The following is a 22353-nucleotide window of genomic DNA, read 5'->3' as shown; positions in this document are numbered from 1 at the left end:
TACTCCTTAAAAATTTTCAGATAAATTCTATTGCAATTCGCTTTCTATAATTCAATTTGATCAGACGTTTATGTATGTTATACAATTCATTTTGTTTTCTCTTTGGGGAGGAACATATTTGAATTTGTACGATCGCAAACGGGAGAAAAATAAACGATGTATATAAAGATATAAAAAGGGCTTAAAAATAAAATAGAATACATTCAGATCAAGTTCGTATATGTTTTATTGGGTTTAAGTCCAGTGGCAGATATCAATTACGCATTTCACGACAAAATAATGTGAACATGCTCTGCTTTGTACATATCCGATATACAGCGTCAGATGTTTTTCGAAACTCCGAAAATGAGTGATCCCTCTTATTTCCAATTCATTACATGTCTTGGTCATGCACATTTGTTAATATTCTTACTTTGTTTCAACTCAGATGAAATGATGAATTGTTTTACTTGATCTATGAAATTTATTTCAGAACCATATTGCAATTGGAAGGAGTGTCGGCACGCTAGAAAACATTCTTGGAACTACATTACATAAACAAGAAATGGAAGCTGCCTACTTGAATTTTGAAGCACTTTGTGACCACGAGTATGAATTTAATTGCATACTCTGCGGATACTTTCCAAAAGTTGTCATATGGGACACTTTTCGAAAGGCGTCATTTAGATATGCAGGTAAATATAGTTCTTTTATTACTCGTCCATGAACGAGCATGCAAAAATGAGACGAAAAAATCAATGAGGCCGAAAAGGGACACAACTGCTACTTCGTTTCCATGTATTGCACTAAAACAATATGGTAGGACCGGAGTTTTAGCGGATTTTTTAGTTGGCCACCTGTTTTTCCCTTTAAAAAAGAGTAACAAACGGCTCTCTGTTTTCGAAGTTTTAATGTTCTTTCGTCCTAACTGACCCCTAACAGACTTAAAATAATTGAATAAGAATATACATATGGGATACAAAAAGGCAAACGTACAATGTAAAACATAAACTATATATACTATGTAGGTTTGTTTCAGTTATGCTCTTAACATGGTTTTTTCCGACTACCGACAATATGGACACATTATCTGAAATATGCTTTCATAATAGGTCATACAATAAATTAAGAAAGAAAGCAAAGACTTTAGAATTAGTAACTAACATATATTTCAAGACACGATGTAGGAGACTTGCATATTGATGTTTTTCTACTTTTAAAATTACAGTTTCTGATCTAAAAATTCCTACCGAAGATATTAGTGAAGTTGTAGATGCAAGAGCATTTTGGAATGACATTGAAAACAGAATCGTGGCAGAAGGGCAGAGTAAAGGTAACTCTAAAATGTATAAGTGATAACATGAAGCAAGCATCGTCGGCTCCCAAAAGAGAAATAAAATCATACAATATAAATTCGCGACACATATAATTTATATAATATACATTAAGTCTCATGATCACATAATTTTAGCTGACAAGAATAGAAATATTAAAGGATAAACGCATTGATAAAGCTGACAGAGATATACTTTAAATTGTAAAGGTTTTTCTTGTATTAACATGTCTTATAAGCAGACTTTTACTAGTTTATTGATTTAGTGTATTTTCTAGACACTTTTGGAAATTAAAATCTCCCAGTCATTGTACATTTAGAATTCTTTGATGCAAAAAAAATCAATACTAGCTACTTACTATAAAGGCGAATATCCAGTTGTATTTTTTATTTCGTTTAATCAATGATTTTTGAAATTTTTTTTTCGATACGTTTCCAATGTTATTAGTAGCAACATTCGTAATTACCTAGTTATTACAAATATTACACGGGCGGAAAATTCATGTAATCTCTCAATGGTCATCGATAATCGCTAACAACCGATAATAGGTGAAACTAATTAAAATGTCATTAAGAAAAAATATAAAAAAAGACTCCGCTGTATTTCATAATATCTATTCAATGTGTCCTTCAAAGATTTTATATTTTTCAAATTTCTCTATTTTCTAATACACATAGGCGTTTCAGATCATAGTTATCTTGTGACTTTTGAATTTGGCACGTACTAAGTCACATGTCTTCTATACTGGACTCAAAGGAACGTATTCTGTTATTAAAAAAAAAATCATAGAACTTGAGTCGAATATTTGTCAACCTACGCCATTAATTATTTACGTATTATAACTACACAAGGATGAGTTAGTCTTTTAAGTGCTGATAGTAGAAAAGACCTTAAGATTTTATTTTTGTTCTACGTCCATCTCGTCTTCGATTTTCAGCTAACAGACTAGTGGATTTATCCCCTGCCTTCGAAAACTGGGCACCATGGATAGGAGAAAAATCACGAAGAGGAAACTTACTTTATAACACCGAGTTCAAAAAATGCTCCAAATCAAATGATGATGAGATTTCGGAACCAATGCCAGAGGAGCTACTGAATCATTTAATGAGTGATGAAAAAGTAAGAATATACATCATGAAATACTGATATGATTAACAATCACGATAGACAGAAACGGCTAAATAAAAATGATGTTTATAAATTCATAAAAGTAAAATTTGGTAATTATAAAAAAGAAGATGTGGTATGATTGCCAATGAGACAACTCTCCACATGAGACCAAATGACACAGAAATTAACAACTATAGGTCACCGTACGGCCTTCAACAATGAGCAAAGCCCATACCACACAGTCAGCTATAAAAGGCCCCGAAATGACAATGTAAAACAATTCAAACGAGAAAACTAACGGCCTAATTTATGTACAAAAAATGAACGAATAACAAAATAGTGATTGTTTTAGTTTGAACGATAATTTTTAGTTTGACCAAATTATTAATTACATGAATCTCCCCAGATTTTAATGACATTTACATTAAGATGTCGTTAAATGAAATTGGATATCCTGCATTTATCATGCTTTTCAACAACATATGTAAAAACCCCCTTTCAAAATTTTTGAAAATTATCATTCTGCATTGACAGTAATATCTTGTTGTAAATTAGATAAACTTATTATGACCTCAATGTGTATCTATTACTAGTAAAATCAAGTATAGATACGGTACACTTTTGCTCACAAATTGTTGCCAATATAATGAAATTCTATGCTACTGTCATACAAGTGAGAGGTTTTATTAGCTAGCTATAAAACCAGGTTTAATCCACCATTTTCTACATAAGAAAATGCCTGTACAATGTCAGGAATATGACAGTTGTTTTCCATTCGCTTGATGTGTCTGAGCTTTTGATTTTGCCATTTGATAAAGGACTTTCCGTTAAGAATTTTCTCTGGAGTTTGGTATTTCTGTTATTTTACTTTTTTGATACACTGCTCTTGTCATATAATTTTTGCTAAAGCGATCAATTCAATGGATACCAGCTGAAAGCAATATCTGGTGATACGTTTTTTTTTCTAACAATGACGCTGCTTCATAATTTTTTTCTTTTTGATTAGGTTGCATTTAATAGTTATTGGACACATCCTGGTTCACTGTTAGAACAGTGACTCGTTGTGGTCATTATTGCTGTTCTTTATCTCAACGTCACATTGTCACTAATGTGTCCCTTCAAAATGAATAACGAGGATTTTTATTTCTAAAATAGTTGATTGAAAAGTTCACGGCACAATACCTCTAAAACATGGTACGTCTCATCCGGTTTCATACGAAAAAGAATTGTAAAAATATACCCTTGAATTTGACAGTTGTAGGAAATTAACCCTGCATTTCACTACTGAACAAATTCTTAGCCACAACATATATCTTGGGTGTTTTTAATCACCATTATTTTTTGTCTGGAGACGAAATATTCCAAAGGGACATTCAAACTCATAAGTCGAAAATAAACTGACAACGCCATGGTTAAGAAAGAAAAAGACAAACGGACAAGCAACCGTACACAAAACACAACATAGAAATCTAAAGACTGCGCAACATGATATATGATTTATATATGGAAACTCGAGGTGACATGGTTACTAAAGCTAGTAAACAGAAAAGGGGTGACAATTTGATTGGTTTACTTGCGGATATGATTAGGTTATCTTATATGCAATGAAATGATTTGTGAAATTTCCACTGTAATACTGGACAGGATAAAACTTTACTCATGCAAAGTAATCCTGAACAACCTATTGAATAATGTTAATCTAAAAATGACAAAAAGTGGAAAACAATGGCCGTATATACAACATCCAAGTTTTTAATCATATTTGACATAACAATCAGTTCATTGTTTTTATTTTGTTTTGTTATTGATAGATCACAAATATACGGAAAATATGCAGAGAAATTGGAATTTCATCCAATGGTTCAAAAATGGACATGATTCTGCGGATAAGAGAGAAATCCATATCACGTGGTGCATTTGACAAGGCATACGAGAAAGTTTTTGGAAGTACAGGTACGGCAAGTTAAATTTTGTTGTGATAGTTGTTTTCCTATACATTTTGCAATTCAATGATAACTTTCATACATGCCGTTTAGTTTTTTATTTTTTATTTTTTATTTGTGTCTGATGAATCGTGAGAAAAACTTAATTATCACTTAAACACGTTAAATGATGTTGTACATTAGAAATGAACGTTTCCATAGATTTTCCTTTTTCCCGATAACAGAAAACCACCAGAACCTTACGGTTATTAGTTTGTTAATATTGACTTAATGTAATAAATATATATACACGATGTCTCAGATGCAGGGTTTCAAATCCTGCTGAGGGAAGAACAAACATTTGCAAACAAAAGTTTGCAGATCTAACATTGTTTGGCTAAATATGAGACTAAGTGTATTTATTATATGTTATGAAGGACAAACACTTCTAGCGCAAAAAGAGTTTTTCAAATACTGAAAAGGGAAACATCTTCGAATAAATATAGGTACCATTAGAAATTAGAATATTCAACAATGAAAAGTACATCACATGTGCAGTCAAACCGTCCATGCAGTTACTGAAGTATTATTTACTTAACAATTCAAAATTTCAGGTGGCTGGGCTGTTGGATGTTGTGGACATGGGGTAGTGTATGCAATAAAATGTCTTTTAAGATCCGAAAGTCCTAGAGATTATGTAGACCTCGAACAATCATTAAAACATATACCAAATATAACCATTTGTGACATCGCCCACCTAGTAGCAAAACATGGAAATAAAAGATATAAAGACATGTTTAAACCAAATGAGGGAAGACTTGCTCCAGCGACAGAGGAAATCATTGATCTGGCAGAAAGTGGAAGGTTACATTTAGCAACTACTTTTCTAGCAAACCAGCCCCATGACACAGTTGCTCAAATGGACCATGAATTCAATCCAACAACTAATTCCGACGTCCATTTTGCCCTTTTTGATTGGTTTCATGAGGGAAATTGTAAGCAAAGAGAAGAAATCTTGAGGAAATCATCACTACTGAAAGAGGTTGCTGGAGTTATTGACACACAAGCTGTTGAACAGTTGTTCAATGCATCCAAGAGAGACGTATATTTCCTTAATAATATGTCAGCTCTGCGTCATTTATTTCTTTTTCGGCTTATTTATCATCTGCGTAACAACAAACTGAACAAAGAACTGAAGCGAAAATTAGACGAAGAGTTCCATGGAAATCTTATTTTTAACAATTTGGGACAAGTACGACAGATATATTTGAACAGTGATACAAAGAAAAAAGGAATAAATATAACAGCAGATCCACAAGAGAGCACACATGACGCTACACTTTTACAAAACGTAATCAACTCTTCACCTATTCCAAAAGTATACGTTGCGCAGAAAATTTCCCCTATTACCTCGAAACCAATCACTGCAAAAGCAAGTACGAAATCATTATCAGAAATGCAGCCTCGTGAAAATCACTTACAGGAAATGATGACACTACAAGAAGACGTTAGGATAGAAATTCCACAAATGAAACTAATATATGATCTTGCATCCGCAATCATCTCTTCTGAGTCCTCCATGTCATCCGAGGAATCTGATGCTTTTTTGTATAACCTTCGTTATGCAAATTCCGTTCTTTATCGACAGGCAAATAATCAAAGACAGATGGAAATAAAAACCCATATGTCTCCGTTTGGTATGATTCAGTCCCAGGGTACATCGAACTACTGTGGACTATGTGCAATTAACAACATTATGGGCCCTGATGAAAATGGAAGTTTTCCGGTTTCAGTTCATGAGATGGACAATACTGCTGATTTGATGTGGATAAATATGATCGACAATCCAGCATTAGGTATTTTAGAGCGAGCGGAACCTTTACGTGACCGAGAAGGTTTCTACAGTCACGAGGTTATCTCTGCAACACTAGAAGCAAGAGGAATATCTCTGGCAAGAATAAGTGCAGACGCTTTGGTAGATTTACCACCTACAGAAGTACATTTATTATTGCTACATCAAGCAAAAGCTGAAGCATGCGATTTACTGGTACGTTTGAAAAATTCGGCACACTGGTTGGCAATTCGTGTGATGAGAGACAGGATCCTTATCATGGACTCTAGAAAAACACAGCCATATCCGTTATCTATTGAAGATGCAGCACATTTCATAAAAGGCCATTCTCGTCATCCTGGTGCTGTAGACATTGTCGTGAAATCAAAAACTATAGCAACAGATCAAAACCTGTCTGAATTGAAATACGAACACATTGAAAGAATTTCAGCCTGTCCTAGAGATGATAAAATTGAAGAGGTATTTTTCTAACGTATTTGAATTCTTAAAATTTATCAGTAGTTATGCCCCCCAAGTAACCAACCAAAAATCAAAATGGTATCAAGTGTTTCTGCGATAACTTTTATTCACACGCATGACCAAATGTTTGGAAATCAAATGTATAAAACCATAAAAATCAGAAAGAATTATATACAACAAACAAAACAGTCTCAAGTCAACTTTGCCTGGGGGAATTGATACGTTAGTGTGTTAGCATGGAATTCGATTCATTGGTTTAAACACTTCATGTTTTACATTTCTAAGGAACTGAAAATCTACAAGTTTACAAATTTTCAGGATTTAATCCGATTTGCAAATACTTAAAAAAAAATTACCACGACTATTTACTTTATGGAACTTTCATTAACACCGTGTATGTTAATATTTTGATAGAATATGTGTGGTATGATTGCCTATTAGACAAATATATTCAGTATATATCATATTACGTGGATAAAAGAAAAAATATATAGATAGTTCACACATGGCGTTCTTATGATTTCATTGTGCAGGCTTGAATAATTTATTGTAAATACACTGATATTTTCAGTTTGAACACGAAATGTACACAGATGAACCAATCAGAAGCCAGCATGACGACCACATATTACCGAAAGCGGAGTCGTATAGTTATGAGCTACGACCACGTATGTACAAGGCAAGTACTACCGTTACAACAATTATAAACATTTTTACGGTAGTATGTGGTATTCAAAACGAAAAATAACAGAAGTTTTCATTCTATTCCCAATTGTAGTTTATATCGTGACATACTCGAAATTAAAATAATAATAATGGGTCACAAAGCGTTTTTCAAACTACAAGTTTTGAAAAAAATACACATTTTGTAAGTGAAACCAATTATTGTGTTGATAAATAGAAAACCAATTAACATGTTAGTCACTTTAAAGTAATAAAGAAGAAAAATATGTTTTCACATAATTAAAAGAAAAAAAACACTGACAATTTTTTCTGTGAAATTAATATGCTTATTGATTTACAGTTAACATTAGTAACAGAAGAGTGTTAAAATTAAATTAAGATGCCCAAAATAATGAAGGATGTTCCCTACCTATATTAGAATTAGCAAACTTTAACTAATTAACGTGTTGAATTAAAAGTAAATATGAATAAAACACTAGGTAGTGTTATTATTAATTTAAGGACATATAAGATTATATTTACCTGTATATTTACTTGGATAATTTTTATTTATTACAGAAAAGACCGAGATCTTTCATATTTCCATCATACAAAGTTGGCGGAAAATACGAATGTATTTGCAACAACAAAAAAATCGACGGGTATGTATCATATCTCTTCTTTCTGATCTCTTATTTCATCCAACAAGTATATATATTTAACAAACATTTATTTGAAATACTCAGTTAACAATCAAAATGTTTTTATGTCCTTTAACCTAACACAATCTTACAAAATCAAAATCAAATATTAATAAATAAATTTGGTGTATTTACTGTCTTCTGATTGGTTAAAAGTATTACCTTTATTTTCAATGTTGTCAATTTTTATGACGACACGCCCACTCTGTTGTGTATTCATACGCCAACATGTGTGTACGTTGTTATTGTTAATATAAATAAAATAAAAAGCTCATTGAGCCTTATTTTTGATAGAAATTTATTTATAATGAATGGCTATTATTTATTTTGAATTTATTGAACCATAAAATTAATTGTTGACTCTTCACATTGAATAATCCGCGAAGTATTTATTTTGAATTTATTGAACCATAAAATTAATTGTTGACTCTTCACATTTTACATAATCCGCTTCGCGGATTATTCAATGTGAAGAGTCAACAATTAATTTTATGGTTCAATAAATTCAAAATAAATAATAGCCATTCATTAAATAGAACAATCGTCGATGACCCTTTTAGTAGCCATCGTCTACAGTTGTCTGGAGTATATTTATGTTTTTTTTTTTTTTTTGTATAACGTCCATTGGTAAATATTTTATATCTTATGCAGCAAAAATCCTGCAATCTAATTGGTTAATTACCCGAATGTAAATAACCCACCTTGATCACCCAGGGATAAATAAAATGTTGCTGAAATTCCTAAAAAAAACCATTTTTTTGCCAAATAATGAAAAAAAAAAAAAATGCAAAAAATTAATTTTAGGGAAAAAAAAGAATTAAAAATTAAAAATATTTTTTTCCACATAATTAATAAAACACAAAAAATTACAAAATGCCCGAAAATATAGAAAATTAAAAATAATATTTGGCAATGCGCGGCAACTGCATTGATGTTAAAAAAATGTTGCACTGGAAATTCTTCATTAACATTTTCAATTTAACATCACGGTTTAAAAATGAGTAAAGGAACGCCTCATAAGAAATAAATTCGTTGTTCTGGTGTAGTCAGGGGTGTAAGGAATTTTACACCGGTGTCGAAAATGCATACATCATTCGGCTGCGCAATTTTCCACACCGGTGTTAAATTCTGTACACCCCTGATTACACCAAGATAACTAATATTATTCATATTCAGGCAAAGAATTTTCTGAACTTGGTACACTGAAATGCCACCTTGAAATGACTACATGAATAATAAAAACTAGCAGAATGCATAATTAATCCGATTAATGTATAAATAAGGAGGAAGTGTAAAATTGTGTTATTGCCAACGAGACTGCTATCTACCAACAGAAGACAAGGGTTAGAATAAACGTCTTCGAATTTGAGCACTTTACTGTACATTCGAATTCCTTTTAAATGTCACAATGAGTATGTTATAACGTCGAAGAACTGATTGTTCAATGACATCTTTTATACAAATTGACCTCGGGTAACATGAAAACCGAAATAAGTAAATGAACGAATTATAAAAAAAAACTGTCAAATTAAGTTCAATTTGGGTACCCTCACTTTATACTGTTTATCTTTTTAAGGTTATATTGGTTATGCGATACTTGTGAAAGACACTTTCACCCGTCCTGTTTAGAATATATTGACAGTTCAGTGAAACCTACCGACTTTCAGTGTCCAGAGTGTGAGGTAATTTTCGGTCACCATTTTATATCATTTTAACATAATTGGTACCCAGTAGTAATCTTATTATCTTTCGTTAGAAATTAATCTGATTTGTAGGAAAATATTGAAAGAACATTTGGATATATACTGGTTTTTTTTTAATAATTTTTTTTTATTAAGTCACATTATTCTCATTTTTTTATAATAAATTCAAGTGAATTCAATACAAATTAGAGCTATACTTTTACCACATAGAAGAGCAAAATGTATATGGTTTAGTGAAACACACTTCTCATTTCAAGTTATTGTGATCAGCCAGTGTCTCGATTTTTAAATGAGGTTCTAGACTAATGATATTTTTTCAAGTCGAAACTCAATAAAATCAATTACAAAAAAAATTTCATTAGAAGCAACTATATATCCAATATCAGGTCAATGAAAGATGAAAAATAAGGCTTTTTTGTATGAGAAAGTGCGAGGTTAACCGTTTATTTTTCAGCAGTATCATTGGGCTGATTCGTCAACTTATGGTTTTTGTCGAAAAAAAACCACTTACCTGATTTGGATTTATCTATTCGGTATCAAGAGAGTGTTTATCGCATTTTAGAGAACATAAGGATTGCAAATGACATAAACCTGTTTATTTTGTCACAGTAAAATGATGCAACTGCCCGGAGTTCAACTATGATAGGGATTTAAAAGGGGTATACATTTCTCAATTCATCAGATTCTTACAATATAATAATGAATACAATAAACTGGACTTTGTGGAGTATCTATCAACGTTATAATTGAACAATGATAAAATTGTATAATGAATGAGTTTTCTTGTCTAACTCTACAGATTTTCGACTAAAATTTTACAAGTACATGATATCATTGCCATTCGAATTCTATGATATTACTGTAAATTTGCTTGAAAAAGGCGTTAAAAAAGTCAATTGTAATTTCAGGCATCAAGTGTTAAATCAAAGAAGAAATGTTGCAGTATTAATATTGATAAAACATTAGAGGTAAGTTAAAATTACAGAAAATGGAACTTTTGAGGAACAGTATTTAAATTTTCTACATTTAAAATTTTCCATAATATCTACTCTAAATTTCATCATCAGCAACAACATCATCATCATGTTAACCACTGAGTCATTGGATAAACACCATCAAACAATATTAGCTATAGTCTTTGTAAATCTTTTTCTTTTGGGTTCGATTACAATAACACATAAAAAAAACATCGTGAATATGATCATATTACATACAGATTTTGTAGCCGGACATATCGTATATTTTTCTGATCATCTGTTATTCAATTGTGTGGTAGGTACATGTACACATGACAAAATAATTAAAATAATTTGATTAATGTCTTCAACAGCCAAATAAAGAAAGCTTAGATAACGACGACACAAGTAGCATTGATACATTTATAGTTGAAGATTGCGATCGTAAGAAAAAAGAACGCAGCGAAAACAGTGAAAACAGTGGAGATGACGATGAAAATGATGAGGGTAATCTTTGAAATGTTCTTTTTCTGTTGATTCAGAAAGTACTTATTAGTAAATATCGTGCTGGTATCATCTTCATCGGATTTTAATTAGGTCGAATGAAAGATAGCTAATAGATAGAAAGAAAATATATAAAAAGGTATTTAAAAAAACATTGAAAATGATCATTTGCGATTTCAAAGTATATAAAATGGAATAATTCAAGATAAGATATAGCCATATGTAATTATTTCTAATTTTTAATATGATTGAAGGGTAATTTCATACTTTAAATGACATATTTTGCACAAAAGAAGAAACAAAACCTACCACTCAATTCATCTAAAACCTATGAAAGAACTTGTCTAATCCGAAATTAGAATTCTTTTTTTTTTCTTCTTCAGATTTTTCACTGGAATTTGCAGAGTTTGAAGTAAGTAAATTTACACGTTTAATACAAGTTGAGTCAAAGTGGCCGTTATATTTCGAAATGTTCTAAAGGTCCTAGCTGTTTGAAAATGTTTACAATGCTAAGTCTAATTCTACTTCAATATTTCTTTAGGAACCGGTATATACAAGGATCATAAGGAACATTTAAATGACTTACATTGAAAATACAGTGGAGTAGTTATGAAAAATCCTACAGAAGAAACATATTTATTGATATAGGAGTTTGAGTAGACCGGCATTAGACATTAGACATTATTTTATTTTATTTTACCAATCATGGAACCTTGTCAAGCAAGATACATACATCATATTACAATGATTATTATAAAACATGCAAGTTTTTAGTGAAATACGTAATACACAATTCACAAAGAAATAAAGTGAAAATATGAGCAATGTAGGATATTATATTACAGTATGAAGCATACAGTAGATATTAAAGAGATGGGGTCACCTTGAATAGTAAGCATTGTTAATGTAAATCCTGTTGGAAGGATACTCTTTTGGTAGGCACGTTTTAAAACATCCTAAGATATTGACAGTTTAAATTGTGTTACTTTTGTTTTCATAGAAAATAGGGATACTGACTCATATAAAGGAGATCATGTGCTGTGAGGATAGCAAATGGTGAGACTTTACTTAATTTAACAATTAATTCAATGCATGCAATTTAAAAAGTCTGTTGTGGTCTGTAGTATGTTATCATTTTTTCTGTTAAATCCTTTTACAAATTCATATGGACTCAAGACATTTCAAGGTTTGATACTTGTTATGATATTGTTTAGACACCTGTCTGAGTGTGAAGATAGTATGATGACCTGTAGATGTCTTTTAGTATTTTTTTTCTCGTTGGGTTGATGTTTCATTGATGTTTCATTGACGTACAACCCACGTCTCCTTTTATTTGCCAAAAAATCCTTATAAATAAAGTGTTTCCGTATCCATTTCCAATGGACTTGTTTTTTTATCAAGAATGCAGAAACCAAAAATATTGAAGCCATGAATGCATCATACCTAAATAAATGATGAACTTAACATCAAACGGGATAGAACAGACAAATAAATCTTTTTTCAGTTTTGAATGAGAGAGTTGAAATATGTCTTTGTTTATGTTTATAATTATCTTTCGTTTAGTCCAAACTATATTATTAACACACCAAAGATGAGTAAATGCTTCAAAAAATGTAATAAAAAGGAATAAATTATAAGGTCTGTAATAAATTTAGGAAAAATCTGCTAAACAATTTGTATTTTTGTTTTCACTGTTAAAGACTAATTTACAAAACACTCAACAACTTCAAATATTATGAATGATAAGACAATAATTCACTAATTGCTTTATATAGTGATGAAGCTGAACATGACCGCCACCACGAATTCATCAGCGCCGCTCAAACAGTCTATAACAGAGAGAGGAGAATAGTTGCCTTTGGCTGTGGAGTAGTTCCTCAAAAGGTAAGCCCCTTATTGTTTTAAATCTACCACATTGTTAAACATGTTATGTTGGTGATAAATAATGTATGTAATGACCATATGCCCTTTTTTTTTATGAAAATGTAGAAAAGATGTGCGAAGAAATAACCATCCACCAAAGAACAAAAGAACAAGGGTGAAAACAACTTTTAAAATGAATGCATTTTATTTCATATTAACTACAAATTACATAGTTACAGAGAACTACATGGTCACCTTTTATCTTTAACAATGAGCAAAATATTTACTGCATAGTAAGCTATAAAAGACCCGTAATAAAAGAAAAGCATTTTGGATCATTGTTAAGTTTTCACGGAAAGAAATACATCCCTATTGCACCTTCCAAATAAACTGTAATATCTTATTGTTTTCATTTAGTACGGTTGGGATGTCAAGTGGATTTCTGGTGGTTTTCAGTATCTACGGTTGCTTTTAATATATATCAAGCTCTATCATGTAGCGTTTATCATTGAAAGTACAATGTCAGAGAACTACTTATACCAAAGTTGTACATGTTTCTTCACTATTTAATACGGTAACATGATGGCGTTAGTTGTGATTGAATATTCAACATTTACCATTCTAAAGCATCCTCTTTTTTTTTTTTTTTTAACGATAACAAATATTTTTATTCAATCATTTCCTGATATATAAATACCTAAGTAGCCCAGGTCGCATACTTAGGAGCCCCTGTATTTTAACAGCCTCACTTGACCAGGGAAAAAATCAAATGAATTTAAACTTACAATAGTTTTACATACATATATTTAAATAACCAATACAATCGATTTTACCTGTTAAGCATCACTGTAATACATAATCACTATCGTATATCCGGTTCACTGACTAACATGTGTTTTAAATATTTAAACTTGAAAACTATATATTTGATTGAGAAAATTTGAATTGGAAATTATTGATGTGATTGAACAAAAATTGAAATTATTCTGTAATATATAAGTATGGATTATAAAAGGATAAAGCACATGTGGTAAGTACTAATGTATTAAGAAGCATGATATATGTGGTAATTTACTAATATACATAATATGCACAGACATAGATTCAAATATCGATTACAATACAAATATTTCTTTCTGTAAAAATAACTTATTGTTCACTACGTTCTTTCTAAAATACAATAAGATTATTATATATAGAATCGAACACACCTTTAGTTTAGAGCAGTAGAACTAAGTATATCTTCTTATATTTTTTCGATAAAGAGTTGAATTTTTGATCTGCATATATACTTTATATCCGAGCGTAGCAAGAGTAGTTTTAATTCGTTTTTCATTTGCAATTTCAACAGGCTTTGTATAGACTGCATATTCAGTTTAATTTTATCGAATTTGCATTTATTACGTATTTTCCAAATAGCCCATTTAAAATAAAGTATTATTGCATTAACAATTATATTATTCGAATTATCTGTACAGATTCCTATTAAAATATCTTTTTCAACGAGCGTCTCGTTATTTATTAGGTTACAAAGTTGTAAATTTCTGACAACTGTTTCTATCAATGGTTTAACATTATTACATTGATAAAATAAATGCTCGAGTGTTTCAATATTATTATTTTCATCACATAAGTGACATTTTCCATTTGACATATGCATTATTTGCAGTCTCTTTTCGGTATATATAATCCTGTGTATACATTTCCATTGAAATTCTTTAACTTTTCTATTAATATCCATTTTACTGAGATTTAGCCAAATTTTTTCCCAATTTATATACTCGCTATACAATTTTTCCCATTTTGTTTGACACTTAGGGGTCTCAGTTATGTTTATGTTTAACTGTAGATATTTTAATGTCAAATCTTTGATTTTAATGATTTTATTATCTGGATTTAGAAATTCAAGGTTTTCAGAAATTTTGATTTTGTGGCTTTTTAAAGTGCGTTGAACATCGTTGTTTTTTAAAATCTGCACGAATGTTTGTGGTATGGAACTTTTAATTCGCGAGTATTCCGAAATACAATTACGTTTATCTATTAGTTGTTGATATATTTCATTGCACGATTTAAAATCTTTGGTATTATTGTCCCATATATCACCAATAGTTTTTATTTGACTTTTTGAAAAAGAAGAATAAAATAAAGATTTGCCCTGAAATAAAATATTTGAGTTTCCAAATAATCGCTGTTTCTTTACTTCCATTTCGTTAAAGATACCCTGTGTGATACTTGTCAATTTTGACCACGATTGTAAAGCGCTTTTGTAATAATGGTCCGAGTACACAGTTATTTCGTAGTGCATTTCTTTTAGACAATAAATGAAAATTAAAAAAATCCCACCTGCGCTTTCTCAATAATATTTTTACAGTGTGTTGTACTACTTTTGGGACAAATTATATCAAAATTATAGAAAACTTCATCGGCTCTAACTCAAAATATGGACAATTTCATGTTAAGGGGGTCTTCAAATCTTTTGACAGCTTCCGAAGTGCTAATTTTTAACATTTTTCAGCTGGACCAAATCACTACTTTACTTTAAAATTCATGACCCAAATTTTTTTACAGTGTCATTTCACCCCCCTACTTACTATTTGAGTCATAAAACATGGAGAAATAAATTTGGAAGGGGTATAAAAAAAATCAACAAGTAACACACTGTCCACACTAGGGACTATATTCGTGGACAACGAAAATCAAAGGACGATAACTGTGTACCCGGACCTAATAGGGTAGAAAAAATTGACCAATCTTAATGAAACTTGGTATGACCAAAGCTTATTAAATTATAAGACTGCTTACAAAGTTTCATGGCAATAGGATATATATTAAAGACAATATGACTAATTCTATATTCAACTTTGCGTGTTAAATTTAGACGTTAAAATTGAAAATTTTCAACTATCAACATTTGGGGCTTAAAAAATTAAAATATTGCAAAAAAATACTTTTGAAATGCCTTAATATATAATATATTATGTATTAAAAGCAATAGAGTACTCATTTGATTTATCAGACTTATCATAATTATTAAAAAGTCAAATTTATATGAGCCTGTGGCTAAAAATGGAGGTTTTCCAATGAAGGGGGGCCTTACATAAAGATGTAATATTTTCCAGCAATTTTAAATTTGTAAAGCTTTTTGGTTATAAATAATCCTTACATATGTATTTGATGTACTTGTACTTTAAATGGAAAGAAAACTTACAAATAACATATCACATTAGTTTAAAAGGGTCTTAGGCCAAGTAAGACTGAAAATAATTTAGGGTCAATTTAGGCCGTATCACATATTTACATTTAAAAATGCATATTGAAGCTATAGGAAATAAAATTTTGTGTCTTTTCTATCATTTCTATCCTCAGGTGACATGATACAATAAATCTGAGCACAAAAAGACTCTTGCATTCAACTTTTTTTGCAGACAGTATGGTCTGATACAAAGATTTTTCACTTTTTAGTGAAAAACATGCATGCAATTTTAGTCTCAACAGGCTTATATTTGAACCACTTGCTATCCTACAGAAGAAAAGAAAGATATTATGTGACATAAAACAGGTACAAAAGACATTGTTAAGTGCTTTTTATACAAATTTAGTGAGGTCTTTATAAAGGACTTCAACTTTTATGTTCCAAGCTCCTCACATTTAACTTGATCCAAACAGGGCGTTAGACGAGGATCATATATACAACACATTTTGCACATATTGTCTGAGATAATCTTCTTTTCTGTAGATTCAGAGTTCACAAATGAGTAATACAACTGGATTGAAGCATAGAAACACAAATATTGACACATAAAAACCTGTCAGATAGAAAGTCAGAATGCCACTTATGCATCAAAATTGAAAAAGCTATGAAATGCTTATTTTGACCATAAAATGCCAAAATTGGTCATTTTTGCAGAAATTCTATCAAATAAAAGTTTAAATCCTTTAGTTTTATGCTATTTGATAAATTGACACCATCAAATCATTCAGGGAAGTTGCCAAAGTACAGATTCTATATTTCCTGATTTCACCTCTTAGGTCCGAGTACACAGTTATTTCGTAGTGCATTTCTTTTAGACAATAAATGAAAATTAAAAAAATCCCACCTGCGCTTTCTCAATAATATTTTTACAGTGTGTTGTACTACTTTTGGGACAAATTATATCAAAATTATAGAAAACTTCATCGGCTCTAACTCAAAATATGGACAATTTCATGTTAAGGGGGTCTTCAAATCTTTTGACAGCTTCCGAAGTGCTAATTTTTAACATTTTTCAGCTGGACCAAATCACTACTTTACTTTAAAATTCATGACCCAAATTTTTTTACAGTGTCATTTCACCCCCCTACTTACTATTTGAGTCATAAAACATGGAGAAATAAATTTGGAAGGGGTATAAAAAAAATCAACAAGTAACACACTGTCCACACTAGGGACTATATTCGTGGACAACGAAAATCAAAGGACGATAACTGTGTACCCGGACCTAATAGGGTAGAAAAAATTGACCAATCTTAATGAAACTTGGTATGACCAAAGCTTATTAAATTATAAGACTGCTTACAAAGTTTCATGGCAATAGGATATATATTAAAGACAATATGACTAATTCTATATTCAACTTTGCGTGTTAAATTTAGACGTTAAAATTGAAAATTTTCAACTATCAACATTTGGGGCTTAAAAAATTAAAATATTGCAAAAAAATACTTTTGAAATGCCTTAATATATAATATATTATGTATTAAAAGCAATAGAGTACTCATTTGATTTATCAGACTTATCATAATTATTAAAAAGTCAAATTTATATGAGCCTGTGGCTAAAAATGGAGGTTTTCCAATGAAGGGGGGCCTTACATAAAGATGTAATATTTTCCAGCAATTTTAAATTTGTAAAGCTTTTTGGTTATAAATAATCCTTACATATGTATTTGATGTACTTGTACTTTAAATGGAAAGAAAACTTACAAATAACATATCACATTAGTTTAAAAGGGTCTTAGGCCAAGTAAGACTGAAAATAATTTAGGGTCAATTTAGGCCGTATCACATATTTACATTTAAAAATGCATATTGAAGCTATAGGAAATAAAATTTTGTGTCTTTTCTATCATTTCTATCCTCAGGTGACATGATACAATAAATCTGAGCACAAAAAGACTCTTGCATTCAACTTTTTTTGCAGACAGTATGGTCTGATACAAAGATTTTTCACTTTTTAGTGAAAAACATGCATGCAATTTTAGTCTCAACAGGCTTATATTTGAACCACTTGCTATCCTACAGAAGAAAAGAAAGATATTATGTGACATAAAACAGGTACAAAAGACATTGTTAAGTGCTTTTTATACAAATTTAGTGAGGTCTTTATAAAGGACTTCAACTTTTATGTTCCAAGCTCCTCACATTTAACTTGATCCAAACAGGGCGTTAGACGAGGATCATATATACAACACATTTTGCACATATTGTCTGAGATAATCTTCTTTTCTGTAGATTCAGAGTTCACAAATGAGTAATACAACTGGATTGAAGCATAGAAACACAAATATTGACACATAAAAACCTGTCAGATAGAAAGTCAGAATGCCACTTATGCATCAAAATTGAAAAAGCTATGAAATGCTTATTTTGACCATAAAATGCCAAAATTGGTCATTTTTGCAGAAACTCTATCAAATAAAAGTTTAAATCCTTTAGTTTTATGCTATTTGATAAATTGACACCATCAAATCATTCAGGGAAGTTGCCAAAGTACAGATTCTATATTTCCTGATTTCACCTCTTAGGTCCGAGTACACAGTTATTTCGTAGTGCATTTCTTTTAGACAATAAATGAAAATTAAAAAAATCCCACCTGCGCTTTCTCAATAATATTTTTACAGTGTGTTGTACTACTTTTGGGACAAATTATATCAAAATTATAGAAAACTTCATCGGCTCTAACTCAAAATATGGACAATTTCATGTTAAGGGGGTCTTCAAATCTTTTGACAGCTTCCGAAGTGCTAATTTTTAACATTTTTCAGCTGGACCAAATCACTACTTTACTTTAAAATTCATGACCCAAATTTTTTTACAGTGTCATTTCACCCCCCTACTTACTATTTGAGTCATAAAACATGGAGAAATAAATTTGGAAGGGGTATAAAAAAAATCAACAAGTAACACACTGTCCACACTAGGGACTATATTCGTGGACAACGAAAATCAAAGGACGATAACTGTGTACCCGGACCTAATAGGGTAGAAAAAATTGACCAATCTTAATGAAACTTGGTATGACCAAAGCTTATTAAATTATAAGACTGCTTACAAAGTTTCATGGCAATAGGATATATATTAAAGACAATATGACTAATTCTATATTCAACTTTGCGTGTTAAATTTAGACGTTAAAATTGAAAATTTTCAACTATCAACATTTGGGGCTTAAAAAATTAAAATATTGCAAAAAAATACTTTTGAAATGCCTTAATATATAATATATTATGTATTAAAAGCAATAGAGTACTCATTTGATTTATCAGACTTATCATAATTATTAAAAAGTCAAATTTATATGAGCCTGTGGCTAAAAATGGAGGTTTTCCAATGAAGGGGGGCCTTACATAAAGATGTAATATTTTCCAGCAATTTTAAATTTGTAAAGCTTTTTGGTTATAAATAATCCTTACATATGTATTTGATGTACTTTAAATGGAAAGAAAACTTACAAATAACATATCACATTAGTTTAAAAGGGTCTTAGGCCAAGTAAGACTGAAAATAATTTAGGGTCAATTTAGGCCGTATCACATATTTACATTTAAAAATGCATATTGAAGCTATAGGAAATAAAATTTTGTGTCTTTTCTATCATTTCTATCCTCAGGTGACATGATACAATAAATCTGAGCACAAAAAGACTCTTGCATTCAACTTTTTTTGCAGACAGTATGGTCTGATACAAAGATTTTTCACTTTTTAGTGAAAAACATGCATGCAATTTTAGTCTCAACAGGCTTATATTTGAACCACTTGCTATCCTACAGAAGAAAAGAAAGATATTATGTGACATAAAACAGGTACAAAAGACATTGTTAAGTGCTTTTTATACAAATTTAGTGAGGTCTTTATAAAGGACTTCAACTTTTATGTTCCAAGCTCCTCACATTTAACTTGATCCAAACAGGGCGTTAGACGAGGATCATATATACAACACATTTTGCACATATTGTCTGAGATAATCTTCTTTTCTGTAGATTCAGAGTTCACAAATGAGTAATACAACTGGATTGAAGCATAGAAACACAAATATTGACACATAAAAACCTGTCAGATAGAAAGTCAGAATGCCACTTATGCATCAAAATTGAAAAAGCTATGAAATGCTTATTTTGACCATAAAATGCCAAAATTGGTCATTTTTGCAGAAATTCTATCAAATAAAAGTTTAAATCCTTTAGTTTTATGCTATTTGATAAATTGACACCATCAAATCATTCAGGGAAGTTGCCAAAGTACAGATTCTATATTTCCTGATTTCACCTCTTAGGTCCGAGTACACAGTTATTTCGTAGTGCATTTCTTTTAGACAATAAATGAAAATTAAAAAAATCCCACCTGCGCTTTCTCAATAATATTTTTACAGTGTGTTGTACTACTTTTGGGACAAATTATATCAAAATTATAGAAAACTTCATCGGCTCTAACTCAAAATATGGACAATTTCATGTTAAGGGGGTCTTCAAATCTTTTGACAGCTTCCGAAGTGCTAATTTTTAACATTTTTCAGCTGGACCAAATCACTACTTTACTTTAAAATTCATGACCCAAATTTTTTTACAGTGTCATTTCACCCCCCTACTTACTATTTGAGTCATAAAACATGGAGAAATAAATTTGGAAGGGGTATAAAAAAAATCAACAAGTAACACACTGTCCACACTAGGGACTATATTCGTGGACAACGAAAATCAAAGGACGATAACTGTGTACCCGGACCTAATAGGGTAGAAAAAATTGACCAATCTTAATGAAACTTGGTATGACCAAAGCTTATTAAATTATAAGACTGCTTACAAAGTTTCATGGCAATAGGATATATATTAAAGACAATATGACTAATTCTATATTCAACTTTGCGTGTTAAATTTAGACGTTAAAATTGAAAATTTTCAACTATCAACATTTGGGGCTTAAAAAATTAAAATATTGCAAAAAAATACTTTTGAAATGCCTTAATATATAATATATTATGTATTAAAAGCAATAGAGTACTCATTTGATTTATCAGACTTATCATAATTATTAAAAAGTCAAATTTATATGAGCCTGTGGCTAAAAATGGAGGTTTTCCAATGAAGGGGGGCCTTACATAAAGATGTAATATTTTCCAGCAATTTTAAATTTGTAAAGCTTTTTGGTTATAAATAATCCTTACATATGTATTTGATGTACTTTAAATGGAAAGAAAACTTACAAATAACATATCACATTAGTTTAAAAGGGTCTTAGGCCAAGTAAGACTGAAAATAATTTAGGGTCAATTTAGGCCGTATCACATATTTACATTTAAAAATGCATATTGAAGCTATAGGAAATAAAATTTTGTGTCTTTTCTATCATTTCTATCCTCAGGTGACATGATACAATAAATCTGAGCACAAAAAGACTCTTGCATTCAACTTTTTTTGCAGACAGTATGGTCTGATACAAAGATTTTTCACTTTTTAGTGAAAAACATGCATGCAATTTTAGTCTCAACAGGCTTATATTTGAACCACTTGCTATCCTACAGAAGAAAAGAAAGATATTATGTGACATAAAACAGGTACAAAAGACATTGTTAAGTGCTTTTTATACAAATTTAGTGAGGTCTTTATAAAGGACTTCAACTTTTATGTTCCAAGCTCCTCACATTTAACTTGATCCAAACAGGGCGTTAGACGAGGATCATATATACAACACATTTTGCACATATTGTCTGAGATAATCTTCTTTTCTGTAGATTCAGAGTTCACAAATGAGTAATACAACTGGATTGAAGCATAGAAACACAAATATTGACACATAAAAACCTGTCAGATAGAAAGTCAGAATGCCACTTATGCATCAAAATTGAAAAAGCTATGAAATGCTTATTTTGACCATAAAATGCCAAAATTGGTCATTTTTGCAGAAATTCTATCAAATAAAAGTTTAAATCCTTTAGTTTTATGCTATTTGATAAATTGACACCATCAAATCATTCAGGGAAGTTGCCAAAGTACAGATTCTATATTTCCTGATTTCACCTCTTAGGTCCGAGTACACAGTTATTTCGTAGTGC

The 22353-nt window shown here is 30.7% G+C and overlaps 1 protein-coding gene across 1 annotated transcript; it reads left to right on the top strand.

Moving 5' to 3' along the window:
• The first annotated feature begins 360 nt into the window (after positions 1–360).
• Positions 361–11197, top strand: LOC127736994 (uncharacterized). The gene is made up of 8 exons (XM_052247550.1): positions 361–674; positions 1208–1312; positions 2251–2432; positions 4235–4385; positions 4960–6656; positions 7228–7335; positions 10632–10691; positions 11054–11197. The coding sequence occupies exons 1-8, from the start codon at positions 545–547 to the stop codon at positions 11195–11197; spliced, it is 2577 nt and encodes an 858-aa protein (XP_052103510.1). The 5' UTR covers positions 361–544.
• Positions 11198–22353: the final 11156 nt, after the last annotated feature.

Source organism: Mytilus californianus, unplaced genomic scaffold, assembly GCF_021869535.1.
Source record: "Mytilus californianus isolate M0D057914Y unplaced genomic scaffold, xbMytCali1.0.p SCAF_4, whole genome shotgun sequence".
NCBI classification, from domain to species: Eukaryota; Metazoa; Mollusca; class Bivalvia; order Mytilida; family Mytilidae; genus Mytilus; species Mytilus californianus.
The sequence above is the reverse complement of the archived record's forward strand: the minus strand, read 5'-3'. Positions and strand labels throughout refer to the sequence as shown.